General features: G+C 40.2%; 1 protein-coding gene and 1 pseudogene across 1 annotated transcript in view; one reads left to right on the forward strand and one right to left on the reverse strand.

Moving 5' to 3' along the window:
• Positions 1–15685, reverse strand: part of TMOD3 (tropomodulin 3) — an 80512-nt gene that overhangs the window by 42190 nt on the left and 22637 nt on the right. The window contains exon 2 of the mRNA XM_003266937.3: positions 4428–4627. Within this exon, the coding sequence (XP_003266985.1) occupies positions 4428–4553 (126 nt within the window). The 5' untranslated portion in view covers positions 4554–4627. The remainder of the gene's footprint in view (positions 1–4427; positions 4628–15685) is intronic.
• Positions 6152–8239, forward strand: LOC105739947 (annotated as a pseudogene).

A 15685-nucleotide genomic window follows, 5' to 3' on the forward strand; every position in this document is an offset into this window, starting at 1 on the left:
ATACAAAATTGTTTATGGAAACGTAAAAACAAACATAAGATTTCTACCTTTAGACTTAGAAATCAAGAGAGGAACTACACATGAAGAATCCATTTCCAATTGACCTGCAAGTCCTACTCATTTTTACTTCCTGAAGAACTCATTCATCTTTTTCCCATCTCCAATATTATTACTTTGGTCCAAACTATGATCCAAGCTTGCTGAGACTGTTACATTAGCTTCCCAACTGGATCAGTTGCCTGATATTTTTTATCCTTCACCACCAGCACCTCCGTCTGTCACCCTAGCCTCATCTCACTCACCCTCTCCATTCCAGTCACACTGGACTTTTTTTTCTCTCTTGTACTTGCCATATACTTCCTTCTACCACCAGGCCTCTATGTGTGTGGTCTCCCTTCCCTGGAATGCTCTGCCTATCCCTTTTTGCAACTCATTTTTCAGACTGTCACTCCATTCCCCCAGGGAAGCTTTTCTTAACCTCTCATCACAAGCTCTTACAGTGTGTAGCACTTACCATTCTTTTAATATGGTATGATTATTTGATTAATGTCGAACTGCTCCTATTCCTACCAGCCTGCATCATGAGGGCAAAGACCACATTTGTTTTGCTCATTCTTGTATTCCTAAGCCTAGCATAGTAACTGGGATCTACAAGTTGCCCCCAGATATTTACTGAATAAAGGTGTTAGAATGCTTTTAAAGAAAGATTCTCATTAAGGCAAATTAATAAAAAGTTACTTTCCTTCTCCATCAATAATGCATAGATGTATATATTGCTATTTCATGGTGGTGGTAATGGAAGTTGCACTACTCTACCTGCCTGCTCAAGCCCATGTGACACACACAGTCTTAAATATGATAGCTGAAATCCTGTCTCCCTAGAAAGTCTTTTTTTTCTTTCTTTTTTTTTTTTGGCCTGGCTCCTTAGAAAGCCTTTTTTTTCTTTCTTTTTTTTTTTTGGGAGACAGGGTCTTGCTCAATTGCTCAGGCTGGAGTGCAGTTGTGCATCATAGCTTGCTTGCTACAACCTTGAACTCCTGGGCTTAAGCAATCTTCCTGCCTAGGCCTCTGGAGTAACTGGAACTACAGGTGTGCACCACCACGCCCCCGGCTAATTTTTAAAATTTTTTGTAGAGGCAAGGTCTTGCTATGTTGCCCAGGATGGTCTGGAACTCCTGCTCTTAAGCAAATCTCCCTCCTTGGCCTCCCCAAATGCTAGGATTACAGGTGTGAGCCACTATACGTGGCCAAAAACAGTCTAATCACAATCTAAATGAAGCTAGCTGGTTTTAGAGACTATAAACCCATGAACCAAGCTTCATTAGAAATATATTCTAATCAAGTAAGCTAACATCATAATTACTTTCCAGATAAAAATTTTCTTTAATATGATTGTCACTAAAAATGACACGTTTCTCTCTTGCAGTGCAATTTTGCCGTAAAATATATTCCTAGCCTTGGGGGGGAAAAAGCTTTTGCTAGGCTGGCTGTCTTCTGGAGATATATAGATATATAGATATATAGAGATATATATGTATTTTTTTTTTTTTTTGGCAAAAACTCAGTGAGTTAGCAAACATGTACACTGAATACAGCAGAAGGACAGTAAAACAGTCCTCCAAAATATAATAAGGTACCACACACACCTTCAACCTACTTCTTGAGACTTTGTAAGTTACAGTGGTGTTTCTTTGGCTGAAGTAGCTGCTACTACCCTTGACCTCTTTTCTTACCTGGTCCTTTACCAGAACGCTTTCCAAAAACATGTCACCCGACAAACAGATGCTGTCAATAAACATCACTGTTCTCCTAGTCTCAACTAACAGTATTGAGATTAGGGGAGTTACGACTGGGGTTGGGGAGTTTGCAAAATACATTCAGAGGTTACTCAAGCCTCCCCACACAAGAAGCAGGCCATGGATTTACAAATAAAAAATTAGCCATCAGATTTCAGACTGATACCATAGTGCATCGAGTTGGGAGGAGACTCAATGTGGTTTAACAGAAAGACTGCTAGACTGCCAGGTATCAATCAGGCAGTGAGGGATCTAGTCCCAGCTCTTTCCCTAATTGTAATAACTGAGGCAAGTTACCTAATTTCTGTTTTCCATCTGTAAAAGAGAGGGCACGAACTAGATCAATGTTTCTGAACCAGTAGTGTTTTTGTCCCCTAGAGGACATTTGACAATGTCTGGAGACATTTTTGGTTGTCAACTCAGGGGGAGGGTATTATGTTTTTCAGTCTGGGTAACATAACAAGACCCTGTCTCTACAAAAAATTTAAAGAAGTAATTAGCTGGGTATAGTGGTGCTTGCCTGTAGTCCTAGCTACATAGAAGGCTGAGGTGGGAGGATTGCTTGAGCCCAGAAGTTCGAGGCTGCAGTGAGCTATCATTGCATCACTTCACTCTTGCCTGAGGAACAGAGTGAGAACTGGGCTCTAAAAAAAGTCCTGTTTTTTATTTTCTGAGTTTTATGATGCTTTGACATCTTGGGGCCTTGCTAATCCTGGAGACCACTCCTTCCAGGGCTAGTTAGAGAGGGCACTACTCCCCACCAACCTCCCCCAGAGCACACCTTTCATACGCAAACCAACCAATTCTCCTAACCACCTCTTTTTTATCTAACGCTCACTTACCAAGCCAGTATTTCCCCTCCCCCTAAATCACCCACAGCCAGATACTGGACAACTAGAGACTAGTTACATAGCCCTGAGCCTGTTAAAATTATTCGAACTATCTAGTCCTAAACTTGTTCAAACCTGCCTATCCTGACTCACCCATTCATTCCCACTGAACCACAATAAAGGCTCTGGACCATGCTTGTTCCTTTTGCCTCCTGACCAATCTGGGTGCTTCCCCATGTGCCTCTGTGTGACATGGTGTGCCTCCTACTCTTGGAACTGTAAGTAATAAACTCTTCTTTCAAGGCAGTAGTTTCAGTGTCTGTCATCCATTACCAAACCTGATTAAAACAACATCCTAGGAACATTTTAAAACAGGAGGAGTGTGCTACTACTGGTCAGGGATGTTGTTAAACATCCCTCCAAGGCACAGGACGGCCCCCCTACAACAAATTATCCAACCTCAAAAGTAAATACTGTCAAGATTGAGAAGTCTGGACTAGGGACTAGATAAAGTCTTATGCCTTTTCCAGTTCCTTTTTTTTTTTTTTTTTGAGATAGTCTTGCTCTGTCACCCAAGCTGGAGTATGGTGGTGCAATTTCGGCTCACTGCAACTTCCACCTCTCTAACTCAAGCAATTCTCATACCTCCGCTTCCCAAGTAGCCTGGGGCTACATGCACACACCACCATGCCCAGCTAATTTTTGTATATTTAGTACAGACGGGGTTCACTATGTTGGCCAGGCTGGTCTCGAACTCCTGGCCTCAAGTGATCCACCTGCCTCGGCCTCCCAAAGTGCAGCAATTATAGGCAAGAGCACCCAGCCACTTTTTCCAGTTCTAAAACCACTTGATTCAAATAGGTCTAACAGATTGAACTGCCTACAGAAGATATTGCTGTGATGTGATAAAAACAGCATTGTTATCCTGAGTAATCCCCCTCCAATTAGATGTACTGGGAACTTTTCCTTATAATAGTAATTATGGTTAAGGGATTTGACCTATGGTATAGACACATCATCCAGTAACAAGAACAATGTTATAAAATGAACTCCATCTCAGTCCTTAGAGGATACTTAAAATCAACGTCTTGGCATAAAGAAATGTGGTAAAGAAAAGAAGCCTAGCAAACAACCATTACCTTCAGGACCTTCAGGCTCTTCCCTCATTGCCCATCCCCCAACATATCAGGGAATAACAATTCAAGGGTCATGGGTGTCTATCTTAGCCTTGTGTAATTTATAAGACAAGTAACATCCACCTTACAAGTTAAAGCTTATATACATATGTCTGCTCCACAGTGAACTGCTGTATTGCCAAGAAGTTACTTAGATCTATTCTACCAATGACTGGAAATGTAATCAATTTGGTCAGCATCTTTCAGAAAGGGAACAATTAGATTTAGGATCATGAAGAATCTTTTAGAGGCATTCTACACTGGAGCCACCTGGCATAGAAGCTCTGAAGAGACAGAGGTTGGAGTGTATCAAAAAGGCAATCATCTGCTGCATTGTACTAAAAACATCCCTTCCTGCACAGAGGAGAAAAATTTCTCAGAGGAGGAAAAATTTCAGGAAATGTTTGAAAATAAGGATACTGAAGTAGTTTAGGACAGTCATGTCAGTAAACATATGCAGGCAGAAGTGGGGAACTGGAGAGGAAGCCAAAAGCAACTTGATTTGGATAAAAAGGAGGAGAGGGTGGAAGGTGCCAGAGAAAAGTCATGAAAAAGCTCAAAGGCAGCTACTGAGTTTCAAAGAATTTGAAAAGTTATTTCATTTCTCTTCATCAGCTAGCACCTACCTCAGGGTCAAGATCATCCAAAACTGTTTCCAGTTGTTTCAGTTCTGTTTCTGACAGATTCCCAAGGAGCTCATCTTCATCAAGGTCTTTGTACTTTTCTAAGTCCTTACGGAATGGCAGTGCCATGATTTGCAGTGTAGCAAGTCACTTAATTTATGCTGTTCAGTACAGTCAGAAGTGATCTCTACTTTTTCTTAAAGCTATGGAGAGAAGAAACAAAAACATTTTAAATAGTAAGTCATCTCCACCTACTTGGATCTAATTCTCAGGTTAAGTGAAATGTAATTTCCATGTGTCACATATTCTTTGATCATATATCACATACTATTCTTGTTTATGAATCATTCAATGCCTTTTGCCTTGTGTTGAGAAAAAAAAAATCAACCAGGAAAAAAGAGGGAAAAGATAAAATTCAAATCCAATAAGGCAGCCACTTGATAGAATTTAGAATGTCTAATAATTAAATTTTAGGGGGAAAGAAATTATGTGCCAAAATAAAAGATTTTCCATCAATGGCTTTCAAATTATTTTACCAGTGTACTTTGCTTCAGCACAATATGTTTAAGGCACATTTGTTTTACTATATATTGTTTAGGAGAACAATATGACTCAATATTAATATGGGGGGATATCAATACATTCCAAATGACAGGAGTGGTCTCTTGCCACTAGGAGAAATCTTCATTTGAAAAGATGCATTTGAAAATATTTTTCTGAGGTGTTTTTAAAGGAAAAAAGTATAGCATTCTGAAGATGTTTGAGTAAAATACTCAAAATCATGCTGGGATATGTCATCCACTGACTGACAAGGTTGGTAGGAGGGTCTGACTGTGGGAAGGGACCATCATCATTTCCTTACTGTGCGATCTCTCCCAGGCAGCCATGAGGCTAATCAACAAGCAGGTTAATAGTAGCTCTAGAGACACAGAAGTTGGCATATATCAAACAGCTAATCATCTGCTGATTCGGCAGGATTGTTCTATAGGAAAGGCGAAACCAAGGATTTCTGTATATTCCAGCCATACGTACGAACTGTCTGTCTCACAAAATATACCTAGTACTGGGCCAGATGCAGTGGCTCACATCTGTAATCCCAGAACGTTGGGAGGCTGAGGCAGGTGAATCGCTTGAGCTCAGGAGTTTAAGAGCAAGCCTGCGCAACATGGTGAAAAATACGAAACATCAGCCAGGTGTGGTGGTATAACCTGTGGTCCCAGCTACTCAGGAGGCTGAGATGGGAGGATGGCTTCAGCCCAGGAGGCAGAAGTTGCAGTGAGCCAAGATCGTGCCTTTACACTCTAGCCTGGGTAACATAGGAAGACCTTGTCTCAAAAAAAAGAAAAAAAAAACTACCTAGTACCTATGGAAATAAACTGAAATAAATGCACTTTAGACTTAGTGATTTGGTTAAGTTTTTCCTGACTGCAAAATGCTCAGTACTTCAGTTTGATATATTTCCTTTACTACCCCTTCCCTCAAGTTTTCTCAACTTAATATTTTAGTATGTTTTTTCTGCAAACCAGTAACGTTTTAAGGCTCCTTTGATGTGTTTCCATCTCCCATGAATGGAACTGTTCAAACTGTTTAGAAAGGCAGGCTCACCACAGGAGTCTGACAGCAACTTGACTAGCAACCACCTTAGGTCCAACAACAAGCAAATGGGGGAGCTTCCTGCATGTGTTCATGGTTGAGAAGCTCCCATGGGGTTGCAGAGTTTGGACATCATGGCAGAGACAATTCAGGAACACAAAGAAGATCAGCTCCCCGAATGGGAACAGCTGGAGCACATTGGACTGTTCAGTCATGCAGAGATTAAGGCTATCATTAAGAAGGCTTCTGATCTAGAGTACAGAATCCAGGGAAAAGCCCTTTTCAAGGACAACTTTATCAATTATGTTCAACATGAAATTAATCTTTTGGAACAGATCCAGAGAAGAACACACATTGGATATTCATTTAAGAAGGATGAGATTGAGAATTCTATTGTACACCGGGTACAAGGTGTTTTCCGAAGTGCCTCAGCAAAGAGGAAAGATGACGTTCAACTTCGGCCCTCCTATGTAGTTTTTTGTTTGTTTTTTGAGACGGAGTCTTGCTCCGTCGCCTAGGCTGGAGTGCAGTGGCATGACCTCAGCTCACAGGAACTTCTGCCTCCTGGGTTCAAGCAATTCTCCTGTCTCAGCCTCCTGAGTGGCTGGGAATACAGGTGCCCGCCACCAAGCCCGGCTAATTTTTGTATTTTTAGTAGAGACAGGGTTTCACCTTGTTGGTCAGGCTGGTCTCCAACTCCTGGCCTCAGGTGATCCACCCGTGTCGGCCTCCCAAAGTGCTGGGATTACAGGCATGAGCCACCGTGCCTGGCCTCCTATGTAGTTCTTTGTAAAAAATGGGCTACTAAAACTCAACCTAGCAAGGTGTTCTCTGCCATGTTGGCCATTCATTCCAACAAGCCAGCTTTGTGGATTACAGCAGCCAAATGGGAAATGGAAGACTGCTTGTCTTCAGAAAGCACAAGGCAACTATTTCTTTGGGCACTGCACTTTCATCCAGAGGGCCCAAAACTTTATCAAGACTACTTTAGGATGGGGCTGATGCATGCTGAAAAAATGAGGAAGGAAAAGCAAGAATTTGAAAAAGCCAACATGGATGTGGAGAATTCTGATTATTCTGAAAAAATCCTTAAGGGCGAGTTGGCACAGATCATCTACGAAAATTCTGTAAGCGTAATTAAAGCAGAATTTCATGTGTCACTGCTTTCAACTGCTGGACTTTGCCAAAGGTCTACAAAAAGAAATTTATGATGACCCTCAGGCTCTACACACAGATGATCTTCTCACTTGGGATTATGTGGCAAGGTAAGAATTAGAGATCGAGTCACAGACAGGAGAAGAGCAGCCTACAATGAAATAAGACAAAGCAGAGGAGGGCCAGAAGGAGGAGAGATACTGTACCGTATATGAAGAGGCAGTGAAGACTCTGTCAAGGGAGGCCATGTGGAAGTGTTACATCACCTTTTGCTTGGAAAGATTTACTAAGAAGACAAATAGTGGGTTCCTCAGAGGGAAGAAGTTGGAAAGAACCATGACTGCATTCAGAAGGGCACATGAACTCAAGCTTCTGCCAGAATTCCAATACAAGCAGTTGACTTGAGTTGTTGCTGTGCCATAACTTCCTGAGGAAAGCTCTGGAGGTGGCAGTAGCTGGGACTGAATTGTTTAGAGACTCTGGGACAATGTGGCAGATGAAGGTACATGTGCTGATTGACTCAAACAGCCCTGACGTAGCCATGCTTTTTGAAGAAGACTTTGTGCACCTGAAACTCCAGGTTTGTCTACCATTGTGGACTTCTTGGCAGAGTGGAGCGAAGGTGCCAAAAGCCAAGACGACACCGAGGCAATCTTTAAGACAGTTCTCTTAGCTGTCACAGGTGCCAACTCAGTAACCCTGAAGGATAAGTACCCGGATTGGGCTTATCAACATGGTGGCTACAAAAAAGCCAGAGCTGTGTATAAAAGTTTACAGAACAGCCATCCATTTTCAGTTGACTTTTTCAGGAAAATGATTCAGTTTAAAAACAGCAAGAATCCTGCAAGATGGTGAACATAAGAGAATATTATGAGAAGGCTTTGAGAAAGTTTGGATCTGTAGATTCTGATCTTTGGATGGATTATATCAAGGAACCACTGAACCACCCCCTTGGTAGACCTGAAAACTGCAGACAGATCTACTGGCAAGCAATGGAAATGTTGCAGGGAGAGTCAGCAGAGGCGTCTGTAGCTAAACATGCTATGCATCAGACTGGCCATTTGTGAAGAGGAAGAATACAGCCATCATTTGTGAAGAGGAAGAATACAGCCAATACAGTATTGCAAGCCCTGTGGGCAAATATGTATTACGAGTCCATTTTTGTAATTTGTTCAGCGATGGCAGACAAGATGGCTGTCTGATTTCAAGACACACTTTAATTTTATATTAACTTGTTAATTTTTTAAAAAATTTAAAAAAAGATTTTATGATTGAGACAGGGTCTTGTCCTGGCTGGTCTTGAACTCCTGGATTCAAGTGACCCTCCTGCCTCAGACTCCCAAGTAGCTGGGATTATAGGCGCAGGACACCATGCTCAGCTTGATGCACGAATCTCTAATTCCAGGAAAGAGAACTGCTGATTTAATGTTGAGATGTTGAGGCCAGACCTACCATAGGTCCTAAATGTTTTCCAGAATATATGGAAAGCATATGACTGGGTTTTACTTATTATCCCAGTTCAAGTATGAGTATCTCTAATCTAGCTAGGAGCCAGTTAAAACGAAGGAGAAAGTACAGTTTTGTTGGTTTATTCTCATTATAAAAGATACACGGTATGCATTTGTCCTGGAAAATATGGAGGAAATAGAATAGTGTGTCGAAAAAAATAAAAACATCCTGTAATCATAGGAAAAAAAAACAAGCAAATGAACAGAATTTGCTTATGCAGATACTACATTGCAGGCAACCTGTGTAACTGCCTAAGACAGGACTGGTTTATACCTACCTGTTTTATTGGCACATCTTCTGGTTTACTGGTTATCTTGAATTTTTTTTTTTTTTTTTTTAGCAAATTATTATCATTGTCATTACTGTTTGTTAAGCCTCCATTTTGTACTTCCAACTTTAAGATAGCAAGTTTGGCCAGGCACAGTGGCTCATGCCTGTAATCCCAACACTTTGGGAGGCTGAGGTAGGAGGATCACTTGAGTCCAGGAGTTTGAAACTAGCCTGGGCAACATAGTGAGACCTCATCTCTATATAAACTTTAAAAAAATAGCTGGGCATGGCGGCACACACCTGTAGTCCTAGCTACTTGGGAGGGTGAGGTAGGAGGATCGCTTGAGCCCAGGAGTTTGAGGCTGCAGTGAGCTATGGTTGCGTCACTGCACTCCAGCCTAGGTAACAAGGTGAGATCTTGTCTCTAAAAATAAATAAATAAGCAAACTTACAAGTATATTTACAGTATATTTTCTCCATTAAAGATAATATAGTCTGCAGAGAAGATTCAATGGAAGATATCATCACTTTCCAATATATTAGCCATAAAATGTAATTTTGAAGAAGGTAAAAATTTTAAGGGACAAAAATTAAAAATAACACCACTTAAAAAAATTTTCCCTTTATAAAAATACCAATGACATGGTATTTCAGACAGATAAGGGTAAGAAACTGATAAAAGTATATAAATATGTGCCAAGAATAATTTAGCTCATGCTTTTTTTTAAATGTTTGGATAATTACTATTTTAAAAGTTTTTAATGTGCTTTAACATATTTTTGAAATTTTCAGTATATAAGCCAATTTTCTCAATAATATTTTAAAATATACGTAGATATAAGTTTAATTATTTTATGCATCCCTTACTTTACTTTCAAGAATGTCCTAGTATGGGTCATAAATTCAATGATCATTCTAACAGGGCACTCTAATAGGCAATACGATAGGAATGAGACGTCGGGGCAAAGGCAGGCAATGCTATATGCCACCCAGGTTCTGTGAAGTTGGATACATGACATTCTACATTCCACGGACAGACTAAATAGCTTACTCCAGTACATTGCTTCCCCTAATCCCAAAGTAAAATCTACTACACAAAGCTTGTTTACAGTATTGCTTAAAGAATAAAACGAACAGCCATGAACACCCTGCCCAGCATAGAAGAGAAAACATTACTAATACCCTCATGTTCACTTCTCTAGTTGCATCTCCTCCTCCAAAAGTAGCCACCTACCAGATTTTGAATTAATCATTCTCTTGCTTTCCTTCAGAGTTTTGCCTTATTTGTACATACCCTCAACAGTTTTAGATCTGCCCCTTTTCTTGCATGTTATGTAAACAGACTCGCAGAGTATGCACCCTTCTGTGACTTGCTTTTTTCATTTAATGTTGTTCATTGTTTTGAGTTGATGTTTAGAGCTCTACTTTCTTTTCATTTCTATATAGTATTCTATCATATAAATGAACATTTAAGTTGCTTATAGTTTCTCCCCTCTATTTCTCTGCTATAAACAATCTTGTTACCTATTTCCTGGTACACACACGTGAGAGAGTTTCTCTGACGTCCAAATTTAGGAATGGAATTGCTGGGAAAAGGGTATGCTTATACTGAACTTGATTAGGTAATGCCAAACTATTTTCAAAGTGATTGCATGAATTAACGTTCCCAGCAGATTCGGCACTTGACAATTGACATTGCTCCTCATCCTTGCTCATTGTTGGTATTATCAGAGTATTTATTTTTGGCCATTCTGGTGGTATTTCACTGTGGTTTTAATTTGCATTTCGCTGAATTATGAGGTTGAGCATCTTTTCATATGCTCATTGGCCAGTGTGTTCCTTACTGTGTGAAGAATCTTTTGCCCATTTAAAAAAAAATGTCCTTAATATATTCTTTGTTGGTTATATGTAACAAATCTCTTCCATTTTTTTTTTCAAGTCTTATCAAATTTATCATGGTATATCCTAGGGAAAACGTTTCTAAGTATTTTTCATTTTTAAAAAAGTTTACTTCTTTAGCTAGGTTTTCCTTTCCAAAGCAATGGAAAATCGATTTCCTTCAGATTCAGATTATCGAATTTTGCCATGAGGCAAGAACTTCTGGGTAATACACCAAAGTTCAAAGCTTCAATTCTGCTTCAATAAAAAGCAAATCACTGTTGCTCATCCTATCTAATGATGCTCAAAACTTATCACTTTTTGTTTGTTTGTTTGTTTTTGTTTTTTAAGACAAGGTCTCATTCTGTTACCCAGGCTAGAGTACAGTGGCGCAATGACGGCTCACTGCAGCCTCTGCCTCCTGGGCTCAAGCTATCCTCCCACCTCAGCCTACCAGGTAGCTGGGACTGCAGGCATGTGCCACCACACCCAACTAATTTTTGTATTTTTTGTAGAGACAGTGTTTCACCATGTCGCCCAGGCTGGTCTTAAACTCCTAGAATCAAGTGATCTGCCTGCCTCGACCTCCTAAAGTGCTGGGATTACAGGCGTGAGCTACCCACCACACCTGGCCACTACTAGCATTCTTTCCTCAGATGTTCCCATTATCAGATTCTCTAACTTGATTTTACCTTCCCTCTCAACTCTCATCCTTTATTGAGGAACATTTGTATACTGACAACGTTCCAAGTGCCAGCAGGAGCTCAGAAACTGCTTAGGAAGGGAAGTTCTGGAAGGAGTGCTTTGCTTTTCTTTCTGTTCTGGGATGACATGTCTCTCTTGCTTGTCCTTTGACATCTGTCTTCTAGAAGAGGAACAACTGAACGATGAAGAGGTGAAACCAGTGTGCTAGAAGAGTACTTCAAATCTACACTTTGTCTACAGAAACTTTCCTTTTAATCTCTAAGCTAATGTAAAATGTATTTCATATAAAAGTAAAAAACAATTTGCATTGCACAAGAATATGGGAATTGGTTTTCAAAGCATAACATTCTCACGATCATTTAAGAAAAACACAACTTTTTGTAAATAAGCAAGTTCTGCCAGGTAAGTTAGGCAAAGCTTAAGAATTTTTAATTTGGAATACTGGTATGTTCAGACTATTTTCCTTCTTAACTCACTTTTTACAGCAGTGTTTCTCCTGCTTTTGAGTGTATCATAATCTCCTGGTGGGCTTGTTAAAACACAGATTCCTTGGCCCACCCCCAGTGTTTCTTGATAGAGTAGGTCTAGGGTGGGCAGATAATCTGCATTTCTAATAAGCTGCCAGGTGGTGCTGATGCTGCTGGTCAGGAACTATGCTTTGAGATCTGCTGCCCTAGAGGTGCTCCCCTCATCAGTTCTGACAACTACATCTCATACTGTGTGGCAGGGTGAAGAACTTTGTTTAAATATTCCCCAAAGTCTATGGGTGCTGTTGCTTTTCTTCTTTCCACTCACCCACTGCTTCACTGAACTTCAGCTAGTGGAGGCTATACTTAAGGACATCAAGAATCTCCTGGTATATTTTTGGCCAAAAGTCTTCTTCCATTTACCATCTTCCTTTTCATTTATCACTTATTTCTAGAATCCTTATTTTTCACACTGGACTTCCAGGACCATGCTAATTTTTTAATGGAATCTCAGCAATCTCATTTTGCTAAGAGTTTTAAATTTTAGCTTTCTATAAGAATAATTTCTAAAAATTAATAGCCATATTCTAGATCCTTTGGATCACTTAAAAAGAAGCAATGCTTTGGGATTTCAGTTGCCATATTTACATTTATATTTATCATTGCACCAGCACCTGGGAGAACTGCTTTGTTTTGATCGTCAGTTAACACTAGGAGGCCCGACAGCTTTTTTCCTTTAAAAGGGATCTATATATAAGTTTGGGGAAGCAATGTTCTACTCTGTTCAACCAATCTCCACTTATTTTCCTCAAGCTTTATATTTGTACAGGGAGTAAGGTATCGACACTGACTATATTTGTTAAAACGCAGAATCATATGATTCAGAGAGATACTCTATCAGTTGTTAACCTCCATTTCACCACCATTTCCGTAGGGTGGGCTCAGAGTTTTCAGATTCTTATCCATTCTCTCTTTATTACATACATGTGATCATATTGCTCTCTGGTCCAAAAGCCTTATATAACTCATATTACCCACAACAGGGTTAGGCAAACTACAGGTGGCCAAATTCGGCCTGCTGCCAGTCTTTGTAAATGTTTTATTTGAACACATTCACGTTCATTCATTTATGTATTGCCTATGGCTGCTTTTGTGCTACAGTGACAGAGTTGAGTGATTGCAACAGAGACCAGAAGGCTTGCAAAGCTAAAATATTTACTATTTGGCCCTTCACAGAAAAAGTTTGCCCATCCCTGACCTATAAGAGAAAGTCCAATCTCCTCAGCATAAGATACACAGTTCAGAAGCTGGTCCTGACTAGCTAGCTTTCCTATATTATCTCAGACTGCTCTCCATCACATAGCCTATACTCCAAACAGGCCACAAACTTTAGGCCTCTCTATTGCTTTGCTTATTATGTTCCCTCTCTCTAGAAAAAATGCATTCATTCCCATCTACTTATGTCCTCAACTGAATCTCACATATTCTTCAATACCTAGCTGAAAATGTCGTATCTTCCCTGAAAATTTCCCTGGGCTCCATTCTCACGCCCAGGCAAAATTAATGATTTCCTTAATGATGTTGCCATTATCTTTTTTTTTTTTTTTTTTTTTAAGAGACAGGGACTCGCTCTGTCAGGCCAGAGTGCAGTGGCACAGCCTCAAACTCTCAGATTCAAGTGATCCCTCCTCCTCAGCCTCCTGAGTAGGCAGGACTAAAGGCATAACACATCGGGCCCAAACTGTTGTTGCTATTATCTTTATATAGACATCCATTATAACCACAGGTTGTATTGTACATCGGTAACTTCAAAACTTAAGGGCGTAACGGAAAATACTGACATAAAATGTTAAGAGTGTTTCCTAGAAAATCAGATATATAAAATGACAGTACCATAACTAAAGAAAGTCCAGGTGCAGTGGCTCACGCCTGTCATCCCAGCACTTTGGGAAGCCAAGGAGGGAGGATCGCTTAAGTCCAGGAGTTTGAGATGAGCCTGGGCAACATAGTGAGACCCCTATCTCTACAAAACATAAAAAATTAGCCAGGCGTGATGGCCCACGTCTGTAGGCCCAGCTAGTAGGAGGCTGAGGTGGGAGGATCACTTGAACCCAAGAGGTCCAGGCTGCAGTCAGTCATGATTGCACCACTGCACTCCAGCCTGGGTGACAGAGTGAGACTCTGTCTTAAAAATAAATAAACAATAAAGAAGGCAATATTTCATCATCCAATTATTTCCTCTTATTCTTCTCAATGTTTACCAAGGTATCTTCTAATTAAAATTCAGCTATTCATGTAGCTTTCCTCACTAGATATTAATAAATTGATATTTTGGCTTACGTATAAGTCTTTTTTATGAGTATGGTTGCTACAGGCCAGTTTTTAAAAGATTAGACACCTATCAGTTGATTGAAATTGTGTCTCTGTAAAGATAAAGCTGTGGACCATCACCTGAAATCCTATTCCAGAGCTGGCTGGCCAGCTACTCCATAAAGACACCCCTCAAACTTACTTCAAACCAACAATTATACTGTATTGGAGTTAGTTTTTCACCTGTCTCTCTCACTAGACACTGTAAAGCTCTTGAAGGGCAGAGAATCTCTCCCAGATCTCATTCCTCACTAGGTTGCCATCGCCAGGTACAATACATAGCTAACACAAATTTGATATACTTGGATCACACATCAATCGCTGCTTTCCCTTCTTTGGTAGTTCCCTCTTCCTCCTCCAGCTACCTAGTATCCTCTTGATCCCAAACTCTAATCCCCTTAACACAACTAAAGGGGGGGCTGAAAATGAGTTTTTGATACTTCTGTTGATCCTTTGCAGCCCCTTCTTCACCTTTTCTTCCCTATCAACTCATTTGAGCTTAGTATTCAGAGTTCTCTGCTGTCTAATCTCCCCCAGTTAAAAACAAAACAAAAATATCTGATCATCAGTCATCTCTGAAATTAAATGAAAATTTGATTTTTTTTTTTTTTTTTAGGTAACCAAATGAGTTTCATCTTCAGGAGACACCAGGCCTCAGGTTAACTCCACTTCAGATGCTGGAGGCCTTCTCTTCAGTTGCGCTAGGCTTAAGACTGTTATGTTGTCTTTTCCTCACTGGCTTCTCCTAGGACCCCTGGGTGCTGAATCTCCACAACCCACCAGATCAGAGAATTTCTTTGATCTCAAGATTCCCAGATGAATATTTGTTTTTCAATATACTTACTGTTCTTTTGACATATATTTTTGAACATTTCCTACGCCATGAATTACTTGTTCTAGACAACAGGCATAAGCAGTATACAAGACAGACAAGTTCCCTGCCCTATTTTAAAGGTGGCACACAGACAAAAAACAATTAATAAAGGAAGAAGGTAATATGAGACAGCAATAAGTACTATAAGGAAGAAAACTTAAAGCAAAGGAGGTGGGGGGGATCAGGAAGGCTAACTTAAGTGGTTCAGAGAGACTGTTCTGAAAGATGACTTTTGAGCTAGGACCTACATTCTCTAAGCAGCTCTCTCAGCCTAGGACTATGCTAATAACTGCAATCTAGGTGACAAATGATGGCAGCTTTGCCTAGAGTTGTGGCTGTGGAGATGGAGAGAAGTAGATAAACATGGTATGTTTTGGAAACACAGCGGTTGGCTGTAGGGGATAAAAACACGAGCTGCAGGAAGGATGACTTCTAAGTCA

The sequence above is a fragment of the Nomascus leucogenys genome, chromosome 6 (genome assembly GCF_006542625.1).
Source record: "Nomascus leucogenys isolate Asia chromosome 6, Asia_NLE_v1, whole genome shotgun sequence".
NCBI lineage: Eukaryota > Metazoa > Chordata > Mammalia > Primates > Hylobatidae > Nomascus > Nomascus leucogenys.